At 34.0% G+C, this 20662-nt stretch overlaps 2 protein-coding genes across 2 annotated transcripts in view; one reads left to right on the forward strand and one right to left on the reverse strand.

Annotated features, from left to right (window-relative positions):
• Nucleotides 1-2948: 2948 nt before the first annotated feature.
• Nucleotides 2949-12245, forward strand: LOC115410611 (proton channel OTOP3-like). Its single transcript, XM_030122334.1, has 7 exons — nucleotides 2949-3528; nucleotides 5129-5265; nucleotides 7473-7531; nucleotides 7671-7831; nucleotides 8733-9421; nucleotides 10581-10748; nucleotides 11746-12245. Exons 1-7 carry the CDS (start codon nucleotides 3177-3179, stop codon nucleotides 11914-11916), a joined length of 1737 nt encoding a protein of 578 aa, XP_029978194.1. The 5' UTR covers nucleotides 2949-3176; the 3' UTR covers nucleotides 11917-12245.
• Nucleotides 12246-14280: 2035 nt separating this feature from the next.
• LOC115410610 (protein HID1-like) overlaps nucleotides 14281-20662 on the reverse strand; it is a 29420-nt gene continuing 23038 nt past the window's right edge. Inside the window, exons 14-19 of the mRNA XM_030122333.1 lie at nucleotides 20222-20449; nucleotides 18665-18819; nucleotides 16776-16856; nucleotides 16601-16692; nucleotides 15150-15308; nucleotides 14281-15047 (exon numbers count right to left, since the gene is read on the reverse strand). Of these exons, the coding sequence (XP_029978193.1) occupies nucleotides 14984-15047; nucleotides 15150-15308; nucleotides 16601-16692; nucleotides 16776-16856; nucleotides 18665-18819; nucleotides 20222-20449 (779 nt within the window). The 3' untranslated portion in view covers nucleotides 14281-14983. The remainder of the gene's footprint in view (nucleotides 15048-15149; nucleotides 15309-16600; nucleotides 16693-16775; nucleotides 16857-18664; nucleotides 18820-20221; nucleotides 20450-20662) is intronic.

Raw genomic sequence — 20662 nt, forward strand, 5'->3', positions numbered from 1 at the left:
AACATAGGAAAATAGATGATTTTCACTGGTAAATATGCAAAATTTAGAAGATAAGATTATAATAAATGGTGATAAATCACCTAGGAAAGGTTAAATACAGAGAAAAATTCATGTGGGAACTGACACAAAAGTTATACAGGGTCCTTATGGGTATGGGTGTTAAAAAATATCGGTTCCGCAATATATTGCGATATTTCATTTCACAATACTGCATTGATAATAAAATGTACTGTATTGATATTTTTAGGTATTTATTCAAATGCAGATATGGCAGAGGTTCATTTTTGTTTTTTGTTTTTCTTTATTGTTCATATTTTATTTCTCATTATTTAACACTTTTATTAAATAATGGTTATTTGAAGCATCCTAAAAGCACTTTTTACTGTCTGAGAGAGGCAGATGTTTGTTCCTTTGTTGGGATTGCACAAAAATAATGTTATGATGTTAGTTATAAACTAATAGAATATGAACATTTGAGCAGGATCTTAATCAGTAATGTCAGTAAAACATAATTTAAGTTTTAACACAGGGACATTTTGTGACAGCATTAGATCCTGTTGTGATCAAATAAAAATGTGTTTAGTATTTGTGCACATTTCTGGTGTAATTCAATTCTTCCAGGATAAAAAAGAAACAAACCAAAAAATAGCCTTTTTATCATGATATACTGTGATATATCATACTGTGATCCTAGTATTGTGATTTGTATTGTATTACCAGATTCTTCCCGATACGCACCCCTACTTATGGGTTAATATTTTTGCACAGACTTGAATGTGTGGTGGCTTGTTTTGTTTTTTCCAATGATAAAAAAGACAAGAAATAGTTTTTAATGCAGCCATTGAGCTTTCCGGGGAAAAAATATATCAAACCCAACTAGTGAGAATTTAGCGTTGGAAGCAGCAATGTGAGTAAATGTACGGATGTGAAGGTCAAGGTCCAGACTGGTCACTCAGTCCTACACTATCAATTTTACGGCTTTGATGACTACATGTTGACTCAGTGCCAAAAATATCCCACCCACTGAAAGAGGCTGTTCTACTAAGACAATCAACATTATTATGACTTCACCTGTCTGTAGTCATCATGTTCTGGCTGATCATTGTATGTCACAGCATGTGTTTTATATCAAAAATTCATGACACCACTGATTTTTCTGCAGCCAAAAAGTGAATCATCCTTAAAATTCTGAGAACAGAGAAACAGGTTCCTAATTTTTGAGAATTTCCACATACTATTTCAGATAAAGCTCTGTACGCTGAATATGTTTCCACTTATTAACAGCTTTAAAAGGTTAAAGTCAATGGAATATAAGCAGCCACAGACATCTGCTGGTAATGATGTTTTCAAGTGTTGCCAAGTGTATGACAAGAATTTTATGGTGTGTGTTCAAATACATTACTCTTTTTTTTGTTGTTGTTCCTAAGGTGATGCTGCAAACTGTTTTTAAAGATGCCGGCTTTATTGTTGGCCACCTAGCAACAGTTTCATGATCATACTGAACCTTTAAATTTCTGTGTCAACAACATAAACCCAATATTAAATTAAACAGGCAGGAGATGCAGCACTGATTCAACAGGAACCCAGGATCTGGAATTCACTGACTAAAAATAAGGTACAGGAAAGTGTTACTTTATGATGCTAAATAAATGAAGTTAATCATAATAAAATGGGAGTAAAATACGAGGTTATACTTTGGTTATAATACATGATACTTTATTAATACATTTATTTTGCAAAGTGCCAAAACCTACAGTATTTGTTTTGTAAATATAAAGAAAGATGAAGCTGAAAAAAAGCTGAGCAACTTAAGTTATATGCAACATGTGAGTTATTAGGTGTGATTTTTAGAAGTAGAAGAGACTGATGACAGTGCTGCACTTTCTGCAACAAATATCTGTATATCCGTACAAGTATCTGTAAATATCTGTGAATGATTTTTCTGCTATATTTTGCAGATTTTGCTTACGAACAAAAAACCCCCAACATATTTTGTGTGGAAAAGCATCAACTCACCACATGAAGATAACAATAAGTGAATGTCGCAGTGTTATGTTTATATGTAGTTTTTTGCACACTTTCTAAATGCCGTATTTTAATTACTTTTTTTTGTTACTTTATTTTTATTGTTTGAATTCTGTACAATACAAACTTTAGGGACATTTGGGATACAGTGACCATAAAAAAGCCAAATATTTTTGTGTTAATGGTGAAGTTTTTAATATCAGAACAATTTTTGTATGAAATTAGATGCATATGCAGAACTTTTGCTTGATATTTGCACAAATTAACAATATAGGGTAAGGGTAGATGAAGGAAAAATGGCTCTTTCAGCAAAATATGATATTAATTGATCATAAAAACAAGCTCATAGGTTTTATTGGTGAATCAATGCAGAAGATGACAGTGTTTCTATGTTTATTAGGGAGCTTCTGAATATTGAAATGGGTCATATCTAATGCTGCTGAAAAGCTGAGAAACTGCATTTTACCTCAATTGTTTACAGTTATCAATAGGATTAGTGTTAACTATATGTGCAAACAACATTGGCTGTTAATTTTGAGTATCAACAAAATAAGGAGACTTATTATAGCAAAAAGTGAACATTCATCTGTAAAAAAACAAACAAACAAACAACAAAACTCCAAAAATCATTTCCTGATAACTGTGAGCTGCATCCGGAAGGTTTAAATCAATGTCAAATATCTCTCTGTCCTTTAAATTTGAGACTGAAACTATATTATCAGTAGCAGCAACTGTATTATCAGCTCATGCAATGCAATGATAAGAGTGAGGTTATAGCTTTATCAGTCAGTTCCTGGTGCAGACTGTTGGTTCAGAGGCATTATAAGGGAACAAAACCCAACCGCTTTGTAAATGTGAAGTTATTTAGCGGGTTTAAAGTGACAGAAAATGGTTCAGATCGACAACAAAAGGCGGCATGAAGGTTAAAGATGACTGGGAAGAGGTGAATGTGAAAGGTAAACAAAGGAGTCCACTTGTTTCCCTGTTAAAGGTGTGTTCTGGGTAATGAATTGAATCGTGGCCACACCTGCACCAGGATCAAGAGGATCAGCATTTCAACACATGCCTTCACACGCTGAGAAAGTGGCAGCACATGACAGAAAACTCACTGGAAACAGGATCAAGAAGAAGAAACTGGACTGAAGCTGAATATGGATCCAGATTCTGGTCCAGATAATCACAGAAACCCCTCCAACAGCTCAGACCAGCAGCAGCAACAGCAGATCCAGGATCTGGACCTGGACCCGGTGCTGGCTTGGGTCCCCAGTGGGAGGCGTCTGATCTCGGGGCTGCTAGGGCTCAACGTGGTCCTGCTGGGGTCGGCTCTGGTAGCGGGGCAGGCGTTCAACCCGGATGGCCTGAAGCACCAGGAGCCCCAGGTGTTCCTGCTGGTTCTGATGGGCTTCAGTCTGGTCTGGATGCTCTGGTACCTGCTGTGGGCCAGGAAGCAGCCGGGGGTCAATCCACATAAAGACCACCATGCCGGGGGAGTCACCATCATCTGTAAGACCTGGTTTTATACCATTATGATGAAGCATATTTTAGAATTTATGCAAAACATTTAAGACATTTATTCAAGATTTTCTGACAAAAAGTACAAGATATAGTAGAATAGGGGATCTTACCATGACCTGGATTTAAAAATACAGTATAAACTACCATAAAATGTAAACATTTCAGTATAAAAGCACTTTATTACAAAAATCCCTCTTTCTACCAGTCTCATATGATTTTTACGTTCAGTAAATAAAACCATGATGTCATCATTTTTAGATACTAAGAAAAAATGTTGTGATACTGCCTTATTACTTTGAAGTTACTCTTTATTTGGATAAAGTTTCTCAGGATCTAAAGAAAGTTAAATTATTTTGAGTTTTTCATTATTTTGATTAATATGATCTTAGTTTTCATAGAACTGAAAGCAAAATGATGTGATCTTAGTGACTAATTATTACAATTTGTGTGGTACAATAGGAATAAATAGATAGATTAAATGAACAGGAAAATAAACAGGAAAATGTCTTCCTATTTTAAACAACCTCTGTGTCTGTTCGGGTGTTGGTGTCTTCTTTGTAAAAAATCTGCACGTTTAAAGATTTTTTTTTTTCTGTTTGTTCTGTAGATTTCAAATCATAACATGTAAAAATATAAAATAATGTGTAAAGTAGCATGAAAACACATAACATTTATGTGATATGACCATAAATTACCTTTATATAATTATAGTTCTATATTAGTGTTCAGACACTTTGTTAAAGACAAATCAATATGTACTCACTGACAATAAAACTATATTAAATGCAAAAAATTAAATGCAATGACAAACAATTTTAGCTCGAAATTGTCAAAAATGTACTGTATTGTTGTAGTTGTAACTACAATCATCTATGTTGGTGTTTTTAACCCATAAAGACCCAGTGCTACTTCAGTGTCAGCTCCCAAATGATTTTTTTTCTATTTCTACCTTTCTTAACTGATTTATCAACAATTTAAAAAAAAAAAATATTATCCTCTGTATTTTGCATTTTTTGTTGTAAATCATGTATTTTCCTTCATTTAATTCACTTGATCATGTAGATGCTCATGAAAACTCAAATAAATTCAAAGTTAATTATATCAAAACAGAGAAAAATGAAGAAAAAGTTACTTTTTCTGCAAAGACACTGCTAACTAAATGTAAAAACAAGTGTGTCCATCCACTTTCATCGATCCAACTCCATGGGTTTTACTGGTGAATCAATGTTGTAGAAGATGAGGGTGTTTCCATGGTAACTATGGAGCCTCTGAACGTCCAAATGGGTCATATCTGATGACCATGAAAAGATGATAAACTGCATTTTACACCAATTATTTACATGTATTGATAGGATTAGTGGGTCTCTATGGGTTAATGGTGAAATCACTTGTTTTTGTCAGTATTTATTAATTTGACATAAAAAAAAAAAAATCATCATGATCATCATATGGAAATAAATAAACAGACAGACTTGATATGACCTCAAAGTGACAGATGTTGGTAATTTTTAACAGTAGAGTTCTGTATAATAAAACCAGACTTGTATTACACTAATCATACATTCTATTTGTGTGTTTTGCATGCCAGTGGTGCTGATGCTCTTCGCCGTGTTCAGTCTGCTGGTGTTCATCTGCAGGATCGGATATTTACTCAGTATGAAGGAGTGTAAACCTGCTGCTCAAGTGCTTTCACCTTTTATCGAAGCTCCGTTTCTGGCCATACAGGTGAACAGCGTTTATTGGCTCATTTCCGCCCTGAAATGTACAAATAATGAGAAAAAAGTCATCAGTTCCTTCATTATTCATCACATGGGGAGGATTATTCATCTGAAAAGACACATAATCAATGGAACAAACAAGATATATTCAATTTGTAATGGAGAAAACTGTTGAAAGCTAACAGCTGATCAAACATTTGCAATTTGTTTTCAATCTACTTTTTTGCAACACACACTTTATCTGTAAATGTAATGTTGGTTTGTAATGTGAAGAGTGATAAAACTGAATAAAATTAGAACGTTTTAGATATATAAATTAAATAAATGTATTATTAAAAGAGTAAGATAAAATTCTTTATTAGTACCACAACAGAGACATTTGCATTATATACATAATATTATACATATATATCTGTTTTTATACATTTTAATCTTATGGTCAATAAATATTTGGAAACAGCTGGATGACACTTGCCTGCGTAAAAAATAATCTGAAACTTTAACAATCTGTTAATGTAAAACAATATGACGTTTACTGTTTCTTGTTGTGTTCACACATTTTCTGTAAGTGCTTATTTTTATAGAAAAGTATAAGTTTTGACACTAAAACTACAATCTCATATGAAATTACAAGCAAACACACAACTTTTAATACAATAGTCCTAAAAGTGTTAAAAAAACAAACAAACAACTAAACTAAAATAGTAGAATGTTGAAGGAAAACTCATAGTTATTGACATTTTTAAATGATCACTACTTGAGATTTGTTTTAAAATTCTGTTTACTTTTAAGACTCAGTCTATTTTTAGAGTTTATGGGTTATTATTTTGAGGAAGTAGCTAGTTTTGGTCCATTTTTATTAAGTTTTAGTGTTTTTAAGTTATTATGAGGAAAGCTTATATTTACAGAAGGTGAAATATGTAAGATAAAAAACTTTATGAAATATAATTTACAAAACTGTTTATCGTATAAAATATATAATTTTGTGCAAAATTATTTTGATATTAGGAAAAAATAGAACTGCACTGTCTCAAAAAGTGTTACAAACATGAACATCAGATCAAATTGAAATGGTAAAATCTAAATGAGCTGCCTGTTAATTAATTGATATATCTTGCCTCATCCATAACTAAATAAATGTTTTTATAATTCATTTCACTGCTATTAAAGTGGACAATCAGATAAATCTTTTGGGTCTGTATAGTTTCTGTTAATTTTGCGTCAATTAGTGTAATTTTATTTAGTTTATTTGCATCTGAGTTGAATAATTTACAATTCCCCTGCTGCTTTCAGCCTTGGTTGAATAAATAAAACACAAAAAAATAAAGAGACAAACCAACAAATGTCACTATTATGATTCATTCAGGGAACTGAATGGTAAGAACACCTGCATGTTTTCAATATCAAGTTGGTGGTTTAATGCAAACCAGTGGATTCAGTGTTCAGTAAAAGTATTCGTACACCATTTATGGAAGAAACCAAAACTACTGGTTTCTTTAATGCAAATGTGAACGACAGAAGAGTCAGATGGAGGTTGACTCAAACTCCTGAAAGTACAATCAGTGTCTAAAATACTAATAATATGATATTTTTGTCATGGATTTCATTGTTTCTGTATCTTAAATTTTATGGTGACGTATGATTTATGCAGGATTCTGATTAAGAAGAATTTTTAGTTTTAAAACGATAATCTGAGACAATTTCCATTTTTTTTAATCTTACAATTTTTTTTTTTTTATAATTTAGAATTTCATAAAAGTTTTCCATGATATTTTGTACCATTCAGGTTTTTTCTCATAAATTTACAGATTTATTCTCAGAGAACATCCATGTTTTTGTTCTACACACATTGTTAGTTTTGCTCATGAATTTTATGGTTTCGAATCTTTAATAATACAATGCCCCCCACCCCCCACCCTTATTTTTTCCCTTCCACTTTGTTGTTTGAGAACATCCATGCTTTTTTTATGTAAGTTTAGAAATTTTACCTAAAAATACAAGTTATTGTCTTGATAAAGCTAAAAATGTTCATGATTTATCTAAAATGACTTTTTAGGTCCAGATTATAAATATTTAAAAATAATTAACTTGTGATTATTGTGCAACTTGAAATATGGACATTCTCAACTTCAATGTTAGTCTTATTAACTTCTATTTATTATTTTTCTTTCTTTCTTTTTTTTTTTTTTTTTTTTTTTTTTTTTTAAATTGTAGACATATTTACTATGGGCTCACTCCAAAGACTGCATTCACAGACACAAAATACTCACCAGGTAACCTCACATGCTTTTTTAATATAAATATTTCATTTTGCATATTTCTAATTTCTGTGTAAATGGAACAGATTTGCATTGGTTTGTTTTCCTCAGTGATGTTTGACTTTGTTTCTGCGGGTGTTCCCTGTGGTTTCAGGTCTGGGTTGATGGTGATGCTGTCAGCTGACCTGCTGCTGTGGTTGAATGCTGTGACGGAGGACACCATCCACCAGGAGATCGAGTTGGAGAAGGAGGATCACCGCATCAGCTTCGGAAACGCCAACACAACTGAAAATACAGAAGACTTCGACTCAGCAGGTAGAAATACAAACATGTAGAAAGACATGTATGTTCAGAAAATTAGAAGATGATCAGCAGCTTCAGACCTGCTTCTAAAAGTGTTTCACTGATGCAAATAAATCAAAATCAATGAAATTCCATGAAGAAAATAATCTATTATATTTTATTTATAACAATCCATTTTATGGGAAGTTAAAATATAATAATCAGAAAATGTGATATTTTTTAATAAGATTTCATTTTGTGATTTATCTTATTTGTTTGTGTTTTTGAGTTCAAAAATTGACTTTTATATCTATAAAACTGTTTTATTTCACTATAAAACTGCACAACACAAACATTAAAAAAAATGCTAAAATTGTTAGAATGTATTGGTTTAATTTCTAATCTGACTAAATGTAACATTACTTAAGAGCACATTTCACCATCTGTTTAGACTACCTTTTTTAGCTTCACTTTTCTGTTCATATTGTTGGTCATTTTGTTGCTTATCTTATTAATTTGTGTTAATTGTTTCGGTTTATTTCATTTATTTTTATCAATGTTGTTGCTTATTTTGTTGATTTTTGTTTCTTTTGTGGTTTATTTTATTCATTTTGTTGCTTTCTTATTTATTCATTTTTTTCTTAAATTAAAATTAATGAAGCAAATGCAACTAAATTGTACTTTGGTAAAGATGCAAATATTCTGAGGCTTGCAAGAATAATAATGTGTAAATGTAACTAAATTAAACATCTGTGTAACTTCTTTACTTGTTTTAGGACTTTTCATCTACCCAATGATGTGAGGCGGTAATGTTAGGTTAAATATGACTTACTCTGTAAATCATATTTCATGTGATGTGACTTTGTTTTGCCACCATCTGTAACTATCATTTCTAGGAGATAAAGCTTGTTTATTCTTCTGTTTCTGCTTCCAGGACTTTCCAACCTGACGCTGTGTCAGTGCAGTGCCAGTGCAGCCTGTCTCACCTTCAGGAAAGGCTATGAGATCCTTTACCCCTTCAACATCGAGTACTACCTGATGGCCGGCTGCATGATCTACGTCATGTGGAAGAACGTGGGCCGCAGGATGAGCCCAGGTCATCACCACCACCACGTAGACCAGAAGCTCACCCTCCGTATCGTCTACCGAGGTGGGATCATTTACGGCCTTGTGTCTGGAGTTCTGGTCCTCGTTGCCGGGGTGACCATCTTCATCCTCTACCAGGTGTGGGTGAGCCAACCCCAGCTCCGCCTCATGGCCTTCCTTTTATTCTACGGGTACCACCTGGCCGTCATGCCTGTCATGTCTCTGTGCTCGCTGGTTGGTCTGCTGGTCCACAGACTGGAGAGGAGGGCCCACGAGGGGGACCACAACCCCACTCGGAGCCTGGATGTGATCCTCCTGGTGGCAGCAGCTCTGGGTCAGCTGGCCCTGTCATACTTCTCTCTGGTGGCGGCCCTGGCTGTGGGGACCAGGGGGACTCTGGGAGACCTGGACCTGTCCTACTCCCTCCTCAGTCTACTAGAGCTCATCCTCCAGAACATCTTCATCATCGAAGGCCTCCACAGACACCCCAGTCTACTGGCCAAGAAGAAGGAGAAGCAGCGGAGCAGCATATTCAAGGTAAAACTCATTCATGTGATCTGAAGGTTTCATACACCGGACTCAGGTCAGATCTTCTTTAACCCATAAAGACCCAAACATCCACTAGTGAACAAAACCACCTACTGATCTAAAATTTTTAATACCTGTTAATCCATGAATATTATCGATATGTGTAAATAATTGGTGCATAATACAGTTTGTCATCTTTTCATGGTCATCAGATATGACCCATTTGGACGGTCAGAGCCACTGTCATCTTCTACAACATTGATTCACCAGTAAAATCCGTGGAGTTTGATAAATAACGATGGTCGTCTACACTTGTTTTATGTTCAGTTAATGATATATTTTACTGAAAAAGTCAATTTTCTTCAGTTTCTCTGTGTTTTGGTATAATAACCTTCAAATTTAATCTGAGTTTTACGAATATCTACATGACCAATGAATTAAATATTGGAAAATAGCTGATTTTCACTGGAAAAATGCAAAATACAGAAGATTATTTCATAATAAATTGTGACCTATCACTTAAGAAATGTTAAATATGGAGAAAAAAATCATTTGGGAACAACCACAAAAGTAGCACTGGGTCTTTATGGATTAAACTTGTTAAACCCCGGACCATTTGTTTGCAGGGGCAATAATTTCAATGCAACTCAAAACATTGAATTAGCTGATAGCAGAAGTTTCAGTCATATAAACCAAGTTATGATCACAGCAAAAATAAGACAACATTCATAATCATCTCTTCATAATCTATATCATACAAGCCTAGTGGCCTCTGTGTGTGTGTGTGTGTCTGGGGATTCACACAAAATCCGGAAAGAGCCGACAGCTGCAGTTTGGCACTCATTTGTATTTTTGGTCACGGACTAGTGAAAATGGCAAGTTGATAGGACCAGTATTTTGAGAGATATTTGTAATTTTGGAATACAATAGCCTTACAATCACATTGTTATGGCCAGAACACTTTGGCGGTGACTGCTGGACAAATGCGGTACAGCATGCATGAATACACAACAGCATAAAAACTACCACATCCAGAACGTGCTAGTGTGACCTTCATTTTTGTTGTTCTTTGTCTAGTTCAGTTTTATACTTTTATACTTGCACTGTTTGATCTGCTTAGTGCAACTGGGTTTAAGAGGCTCCGTCATAAACTACTCCATCTTTACAGTTTAAGAAAAAGGCCTCCACTGCATCACACGAGGAGAGGAAGGCAAATATCACACTGATGGAGGGAAACACAGCACCTCCTCCTGCCCAAGAGCATGATGGGAAAAAGTCTTGGACCAAGACAGTGATACAGGAAATCTGCGCTTTCCTCATCCTCTCAAACATTATGGTAATTTATTCATCTTTAGATGACTTTCACTAGTTATGACACCCTTTAAACAGTACTAAGATGCAACTGATGGTTTTATTTTACTTTAACAAATTATTCTTTGATTAATTATATTCTCATGAAGCACAAAGTATTATATAAGTAGGCTATTTGACACAAAACAGGCAATGAATGTATCATGCTGAGGAAAATTAAGAATTTCTGATACAATCTGCATGTTTTTACCTGTTTAAAAAGGAAAGTTTGGAAGATTTAGATTAATATGTTGTTGTAAAGTCAAAATAAAAATTAAAAATGTAATAAAAGTCATAATATGAGCAAGAAATGGCATTGTTACACTAAAAAAAACTGTTTGAGAAACTGGGTAAAGATAGCATTACGACTTTTTCATTCAAATATTGAAGTTAAAAAGTAGTATTTTGAGAATACTTCATAACGTTATCAATGCTATTTAAGAAAAATCTGTGCACCAAAAAACAATAACAAAAACATTTCAACACAAATTCTGAATATAATAATAGCAAAGGTGTAATTTTGTGGCATAAATGTGAAGAATTCATATTATTAATGAAAAACATAACTTAAGAGGTGTATTGGGAGGGAAATTTCATGTAAAAATCTTCAAAAACTATTGAAGTTATACAATAAGGCCACAATTCTATGAAGAAAACATGCTACAATGCTATGTATAAGTTATTGAACACACTGCTGAACAAAGTGGAAGATGTAGACGCTACAGCTATTGATATTTTACTCAGGAATTGGAGGGGACCAAAACTAGAGAAAAGGGAAAGGAAAGAATGATTGTATTTTCTGTCTAGATTTTCTGATTCTCCTTCTACAAGACAAATACAGAGATTAAAAGAATAACTGATCTGGAATGTAAAGATATTTTGACAACTTTATAACCCATGAATATCTCATGACCACCATTAAGTGCATCCAATAACCCTTTCGTCAACATTGTCTTTCTTAACTGTCCGTCCTTTTCTTCCAGCTGTGGGTCATCCCTGCGTTTGGAGTCCACCCTCAGTTCGAGAACGGCCTGGGGAAACAGTTTTTTGGCTTCACTGTGTGGTTTGTCCTGGTCAACCTGGGCCAGCCGCTCAGTGTTTTCTACAGGATGCACTCAGTAGGAGCTCTGATGGAGCTGCTGCTGTCGGCATGACGACCAGAGGCCGACCAGCAAAGACTGAAGTAGAAAAACACTGTAGATACAACCTAGAAACACTTATTCAGATCATAAACACATAATAACTCACATTGTCACATGAATGTATGTTCCATCCAACCTCTGTAAATGTTAAAAATGTTACTGATCCTTGTTTTGGTTGAAACACAATAAATGATGATGATCCAAAGAGTAGTTTCAGTAGTTTTTGGTATTTAAACAAACTCTTGGACAAATACCAGAGTGAATAATCAGTTTAGAATGTTCAACACAATTAACACAGTCCATTCATTTATTTTTGTCAATAAAATATGACCATTTTTACATGTGAAGAGTCTTTTTTTCATTGTGCAAGTAATTTGCTCCTGCATTGGACAGTAAACACCAATCAGCTCTGACCACTGATTATTTCATTGCAGTGGTAGCTTTCACTGGGTTGCATATGTTAGGCAACAAGTGAACATTTAATCATCAAAGCTGATGTGTTGGAAGCAGCAAAATGAGCAACATAAGGAACTGTGACTCAAGGTTATTATTGTTAATGAAAACTAACAAAATGATGAAAACTAGAACTGAAAAAACATTTTCGTTAACTGAAATAAAAACTATAATTAAAACAAAAAATGATATCTAACAAACTGTATTGTGAGCTTACAAAACTAACTAAAGCGTATAAAAATTATGGATAAAATTTCCTTAGTTTTCGCCTTTGTCAATGTCAGATTGATATGAAATCAATTTATTTTTGCTTGAGCAATTGTAGCTGGTGGCGCCATACGGCACTTCATGGTCTGTCGCATCTCGTCACTTGTCATTTAGAGTCGTCTTCTCGTCCCCACTCTACCTGGCAACATGGAGATTAAAGTTGGGAGAAAGCAGCAGAGTCCTGTACGGGATTTTCATGAATACGATGGTGAAGAAGATAAAAGATATGAAAAAACTAAAACTAATACTAAATCTAAACTAAAACTAAGCATTTAGAAAAAAAACGAAAACTAATAAAAACTAGAAAACCTGCTCTAAAAACTAATTAAAACTAACCGAATTACAGAAAAAAGGTCAAAACTAAATAAAACTAAACCATAATGAAAAAAAAAAGAAAAAAATGCCATGACTTTGACATGTTCCATATTGTAAAGGTGGGTCAGAGCATCTCCTAAACTGCAGGTCTAGTTGGGTGTTCCTGGTCTGCGATGGTTAGTGCTGACCAAAAATGGACTAAGGAATGACAAACTAAATGGGAGGTGGCCACAAATTCTGTTAAACTGAGGTGGAGTGAAGGTCATTTAGCAGGTATAAAGAAAATCCAACTGTCCACCCTGAGCAATGAAAAATGTAGCTGATAACAGATTGCGTTCTTTCTGACACTAACTTTGACAATAACGAAATATTACTAAATTCAATTATTTTTCCTCACATCACCAGAGCTACTGTAAACAAGATGACAAACCATACCCATGTACATCAGACTCCCTGTGGATGTGGATGTTTACAAAGTACAAGTTTAGCATGTAATATAATGAAGAACAATGTGGACCTGGTACACCACTGAAGCACTGAGGCCCTGTTCATCACGGATGTTAAATCATTAGTAACACCTAAACATCTCTATGATTTGTATTTCAGAGTTGATTTTGTGGAAAAAGGGGGAACCTACACAATATGAGACAGGTGGTAATGATGTTCTGCTCCCATAGATGCTGGATTGGTTGAGATCCTGTTTATGTTCTTTACGTACTTTTCAGGGTTCCTGTGGGGTCTTAAAAAGTCTTGAATTTCAAATCTGCATTTAATACCTTAAAAGTCTTTCAATGTATTAAATTTTATATGGTAGGTCTTAAGTTATGTTACCATAAACTTGTTGGCTGTATTGTGTTTAAATGTGTCTGGGAAATTTCCAAGCAGCAAAGAAAGCAATGTTAGTCTACTCACCTGTTCCAACCCGTATGGCCGTCAAATAAGCACTGAATTCTGTTGTTAGTAGTCTTTAAAAAGGTCTTAAAAAGTCTTGAATCTAACTTTTAGAAACCTGTAGGGACCCTGCTTTTGGTAGGTATGAACCACCTTAAATTTTGAATGAACAAGATCTGTGATTTTACCATCACAATTTCACCCATGTCAAAGTTGCTCAGATCCCATTTTTACATTTTCCAACACGTCAACTTTGATGTCTAAATGTTCACATCCTTTTTAATGTATCTCACCCACTGACATGTCCCATTGTAATGAGATAATATAAATTATTAGTACTTTGTCAGTGGTCAGAATGTTACAGCTGATGGGTGTAAATCATTTTAATAAACCTGAATTCATGAAACCTTCTGACACTGATTATGTAATTATATATTGGACAATGTGTGGTTTCACCTTCAAATTGAAGCTTTATTTCTTCTCTGAGCTCAAACTGATGTCTTCAGTTCTAAACTCCGATGAACATAACATTCACAACATTTACATTTTAAAGCATTTTCTTAATGTTATGGCATCTTTTGTGCCAGTAAATGACAGAAAACACTTCCCGTCAGTCTTTTTGAGTTTCTTTTTAGTACTCTTCAATACTGCAGCATTCTACATAAAGCGATTTGGCTACTTTTTCATTCCACTGCTTCATATATGACAAAAACTCCAAATATATGAAAGGGTAAAATAAATAAAAAAGGCCAAAAGTTCCCTCTGTGAACTAATATGGCAAAACATATTCGCTTCTGCTGCATCTGCTAATGATACAGGTCAGTTGTGATGTGCAAAACTAAATTATTGACACTTAATTATATTTGGCAAAAGAAATTGGCAATATTATTTTAATGCAAACTATTTTTCTGTAACTTTCATGACAACTCAATTTGTCAAAAAAGGTCCTTAGATTGAGATCATTTTGTCAAACTGAAAACAGGAAAAAACAGTTACCCCATGATGGAGTCAAATAAAAACAAAAAATCGAAACAAAAAAAATAAAAGATGAGAAATCCTGCTTTTGTTTGACTTCTGGTGTAATTCAAGTGAATTGGAGAATCTTATTGGATGAAGGTTTAAGGAGAGAAAATCCAAAGCCAGCAGGTTTCCTCTAAATCCTCTGGATCTCAAAGAGCCGGATGTCTGTGTCGTACCAAACTGGGGGATCCACGTTTCTATGGCAACAAGAGAGAAAGGAGTCATTGTATAAGGTGTTCATCATGACCCTCTGGACTGATCTGGTCTGGTCTGGATTGGGGTGTTTGTGTTACTTTTACCTTAAATAAATGACTCCCCACATGTATGTGCGGAACCACATGGCGGTGCCGGCGTTGGCCTGGTACTTCCTGATGAGGATGGGATGAGGGACGGGCAGGAGGCCCACCAGTGTCCCATGTTGAAGGAATTTTAGGATTTCTGACTCGTCCGTCAAACCCCTGAAGAAGGTGACAAATGTGGATCAAAACAATCTGTACCATTAACAGAACAGTCTGATAAAACAATATGAGGGTAAGGACTTAGATTCATGTTTTGATGCATTCATTCAGTTAAACTCAGGTGATGAATAATAACATGACAGAAACTCATACTTCAATGGTAAAAAGACAGGATATTATGAGAATAAGGACATATTCATTCAGAATTTACAAGTTCAAAATTAAATTCAGAACAAATATGAATTTATTCTCATAATATCCTGAAGTTTTGTTATTGAAGTATGAGAAATAAATTATTTTGCCTATCATATTAGTTTTTGGAAAATAAATTAATGAAAGCATTATTTTGTGAAAAATAATGAAAAACAATAACATGACAAAGAAAGCTCATACTGCAAAAACAAAAAGTCAGGATGTTATGAGAATAAATTCATATCGATTCAGAACCTATTAGGTCAAAATTAAGTTTAATTTAATTCAAAACACAATTAAGGTAAAAAAAAAAAAAAAAAAAAATAAGGGTGTTAATGTAGCAGAAACAAAACTGTAATTTTGATGATATTGAGAAAAGTAGTCATGGCTATTATTATGTATCTATATTTGGAGGGGAAAAAAGTCTAGGACTGAATGGAAAATGGGATTATTTTACAGAAAAATGTTGAAATTGTGCAAAAAAGTTATAATGTAACAGAACAAAGTAAGAAATTAATGAGAGAGGGGTGATTATTGTAGAAGAAAATGTTGCAACTTATAGCAAAAAGTCATAATGTCATAAAAAAGGTGCAGTGTAAGTTGTATCCTAACATCAGTGTCTCAATTACAAAAACCCACATACTGAGTTTTTGATCAATTTGACCTTAAATAGCTGAGAAAATGTATTTTAGACGTATTCAAAACTGAGAAATAAACAACAAAACAAAAATAAGGCAAGTTTTTGGAGCAAATGTCATTAATTTTCCGAAAGAAGCTCCAAATATTAAAAAAAAGTAATGTAAAAATAATATAATGTAATAAAAATAAAAATAAAAATATGTAGTTATTTTAGAGGAGATTGCTGCAAATTAAAACATTATATAATTTTACGAGAAGTCATAATATCTTTTACTTTACATTTCTGAACATAAACAGGAAAAAATTAAATATGAGCAGTAAAAACCACCATAGATGAAATAAAAAAGTGCCATTTTCAGCCTTCTTCAGTTCATATCCAAGTAACAGACGATGAAATTCTAGTAGATGCTGATTTAATGACATCCCATGTGTATTTGAGAGGCAGATGTGGACGCTCTTACTTGTCGATGCAGATTTTCTCCACCTGGGGGACGAGTACTTGTAGCAGCCTCATGATGGTCTGCAGAGGGAGCTTCGTCTTCCACGATAACACCTGGAAACACAACAGCTCTATGAAGTGATTCAATGTAATGAACTGAAGATAACATGAACAAAAGCAGTGGAGAAGATCCTGACCCAGTCTGAATTAGGACTCCAGGCAGATGACGACACACTCGACAGACGACTCCTCGACACTTCGGACTCTGAGTGATAAACCTGACAAATAAAAAACACAAACACAGGTTCACCCATCAGTTACAAAAACATATACAATCACTGATGAGAAGAGTCAGACATCAACCCTCAAAGACCTAAATAGTAACATTCTGTAGCATTTTGAGATTCTGCTGAATGAAAAGTGCTTTATAAATGCAATTTATTATTATTATCATTATCATTATTATTATTATTATTATTATTATTATTAACTACTGATCTAAAAATTGTCTAATAATTTCTAATCAATAATCCTGTCAATACATGGAAATAATTCAGGTAAAATACAGGTTCTCATACTAAATGCAAATGTGCAGTTAGGCTCCTTCAACACTTTTTTTCCCCTTATGTTTTCTATGATTATTATACTACTATGTGTGTATACATATATGTGTATTTATATAGAATTTTCTTTGTCTTATTTCCTAGATGTGTGGTTGACTATATATATATATATATATAAGCTTGATATTATCATTATTATTATCCTTTTACTTACTTATCTAGGCCACTTTATTTATTTATATTACTCCTGTTTTATTTTTTTTGGAAGTGTGTGCTTCATGGACGCGTCCACAATCATTTATATATGTAGATAAATGTGAGTGCTTGTAAGTAAATGTAAATATGTTTGTTGGCATAATCGTTATTACTATTCATGTTATTGCTCTAGAAAGTATAATGACCATTAAAAGCATTGATCTTCACAAATTACTCCTCTGTTATGTTTCGCACTGCGAAGTCTATATTTATATGACAATGTTCATGTAACAAAGATTCACAAATTACCTTTTTTAATTTTTTTTTTTTCTCTTTCTTTTTCTTCCTTTTCAGTGATATACATTTATAAAAGAGAACAGTGTGCTTTGTACCAATGATATCCTGTGTAATAGGCTATGAGACTGTTTTGAATAAAAATTTGAATAAAATAAAAAATACAGGTTGTTTTTTCATCATCATCAGATATGACTCATTTGGACGTTCAGAGGCTCTGTAGCGAACAAGGAAACACCATCATCTTCTACAACCCTGACTCACCACTAAACCCATGGAGTTTAAAAAAGTAACAGTGGTTGTCGATGCTTGTTATTACATTCAGTTAATGATAAATTCTGTTGGAAAAGTCACTTTTTGTTGAATTTACTCTGAGCTTTTATGAACATCTACATGATCAATAAATGAAATACAGGAAAATATTTAATTTTCACTGAAACAATACAAAATGCAGTGGATAATATTATAAATAATGTTCATAAATAAATTTGGAAAGGTTAAATATAGAGAAAGCTTCATTTCGAAGACGCCATAAAAATAGCTCAAGGTCTTCAAGGGTGAATACGAAATGATCTCTTCTAAAAGTCTGATTTATGACAGTCTGAGGGTCCCTAAAATATCTGTAAAAAATATTTGCCATGCATTTATATTTTTCTACATTTTTATCATCAAGAATCATGACTAAAATTAGACTGTTACTGATCAATAAAAGTTAATTCAAATGCTTAATTTAATAAATGTGTCATTAGATATTAATGTAATAAAAAGAGAGGAGTAATACGATTTTCTTAAAATCCACAAAATAAGGCAGAAAAAACAGATATAATATTAAAGGACTTGATTTTCCTTCTGTTTGACAAACAGATTTAATATTTAACATTAGTTTAAAGATGACAGATGCACAACACCATCTACTTTCTAAATCTTATTCATATTCTTATTAAAAGGGAGAATAAGTGTTTCATTAACTGCTTGATACATGCTGGTGTTGTTGTTGTGCAGTGGGTCATGGGTAAGTGCAGGTTGTTGCGTACCTCAGGGTCTCTCTCAGAGTTGGACTCAGTGTCGCTAGCTCCACCGATGGTGCTGCCACCACCGTCGGCTGTCGTTACTGCAGAGTTTAAATGTGGAATGGAGATCATGGTGCCGTCCTCACTAACCTGAGACTTCTCTGTTATTTTATCGATTCCTGTGGAAACAAGCGAATCTGTGATGAAGCTGGGAGCTAAAAGACAAATTTATCCTTTTTTTTTGTTTCATGTGACTTCAATATTTTTTATTCACTTTTTCTGTTGACAAATCTTCTCTTTTATTACTTTACATTTCTTTACTGCTTTTATTGTTTTCATTCATTTTTGTGGAAAATCACTTGTTGCCATTGTTACCTGCATGAATCATTTGCTTGTGTTACTTTTTTCATATTTACTTTAAAGGGGTCATATTTTACCAAGCCCATTTTTATTAGTCTTTGGTTCATTTATTTGTGTATTTGGACCCTAACAGTTCAAAAAGTTTGAATTTGAACCCTCCAGGTGCTGCAAAGCTATCTTTATATTCATTTTGGCAAAAATTGAGTGGATTTCTACAACCTGTTTCAATTCCTGCTTAATTTGTTACGTTTTATTACTAGTTATTGACATTTGCACATATAAGGTCAAGACTTCTGCCAAACATTTTTCAGAGTACGACGTCATGGTTTGTCAGCAGCAGCGGTTGTAGTCCATACTGAGAATATGTCCAAACTTCGAGCCAATTACCTAAAATGTTCAGCTGATGGTTGTATTAACGTACGCAAGTGGCTGAACGGGACAGAAAGCACGGTCAACAACCTGGAGGGCCAGCGCTCAAACAACCTTTCTGGTGTCATTACTCAGAAATAGGGTTGAAGATGGACCTGTGGAGTTGAATTAATGAAGAATTCAGACTCAAGCATAGCATTTACAGTTTATGTAGACCACAGGGAAATGTTTTAAAATGCATAATTCCATTTAAAAAAGCAAAATATCACTCCTTTAAACTTTGTTTTGTTGTACAGCTTAATAGTGATACTGAAGCTCTTCTGTTATGATATTATCTCTCTATAAGAGCTTTTTTTTTTGTTGTCAAAGCATTTCATAAACTGTGCTTTTAAGTATGTCTGGTACTGGTATAATAATAATAATAATAATAATAATAATAATAATAATAATAATAACATAATGCTATCATAATAATACAGCATGACAACAAAAAAGACAAGTTATTTCTAACATGATGCACTTGAAACTGCTTGGCCTGGAAATATGATTAAAATCTGATGGTTATTTTGAAGTTGAAACCATATCCATTCATTTTATTTTCCATATTTGTCTATTCTAGATCAGTTTTCTATGGTTTTTCTAGTTTTGATACTACAAGTCTGCATGTTGTTTAGAAGGTCAAAACAGGAAACTTGACTTTAAAAAAAATGAATATGCAGTCATGGAACACATTCTATTCTCTCTTCACTGGTTTCTTCTTCCTGCTGGAGCTGTTGTTAAAGGTTTTGTTTCAACCTCCCAACTGCTACGCTGCCTCATTTTATTCATGGTGACTGGAGTGAATGATCTAACCTGGCGTGGCCTCTAAGCTGGCTTTGAGCGTCCCGGGTTCTGCAGGTACAGCAGGTCTGGAGCCCTCCATGGCCTCTGTGGCCTCTGTGGAGCTGGTCCTGGAGATCCCAGGTTTCTTCTTCTTCTTCTGCAGAGCTTGTTGGATCGATGCTGAATCTGACGGCAGGTTGGCCAGCTGGTGGAAGACGTTTCGCTTTCGGATAATGGCGTAAACCAGGTTACAGTTACCTGAAAATAGAATAGAGATGTTAATTTACCATTTTTTGTGCATTTACGCTTTAATACAGAGGTGGACAGACTGTTTTCATATCAATATAATACTTTGGAACTACCTGCAGAGCAGACTGAAACTGTCAGTGAACCTCATATTTGTCCACGTGTACTTCAATGTGCCCCAAAAAAACTGATGAATCTGCTTCGCATTTATGTAAACATGTTGCT

The sequence above is a fragment of the Sphaeramia orbicularis genome, chromosome 19 (assembly GCF_902148855.1).
Source record: "Sphaeramia orbicularis chromosome 19, fSphaOr1.1, whole genome shotgun sequence".
NCBI lineage: Eukaryota > Metazoa > Chordata > Actinopteri > Kurtiformes > Apogonidae > Sphaeramia > Sphaeramia orbicularis.

Bases quoted from the DNA above. Each gene is read 5' to 3' on its own strand.
- LOC115410611 (XM_030122334.1), top strand. From the start codon at position 3,177: ATGGATCCAGATTCTGGTCCAGATAATCACAGAAACCCCTCCAACAGC. The intron at 7,532-7,670 runs GTAACCTCACAT...CTGTGGTTTCAG, and splicing joins AGACACAAAATACTCACCAG to GTCTGGGTTGATGGTGATGC. The intron at 9,422-10,580 runs GTAAAACTCATT...CCATCTTTACAG, and splicing joins AGCGGAGCAGCATATTCAAG to TTTAAGAAAAAGGCCTCCAC.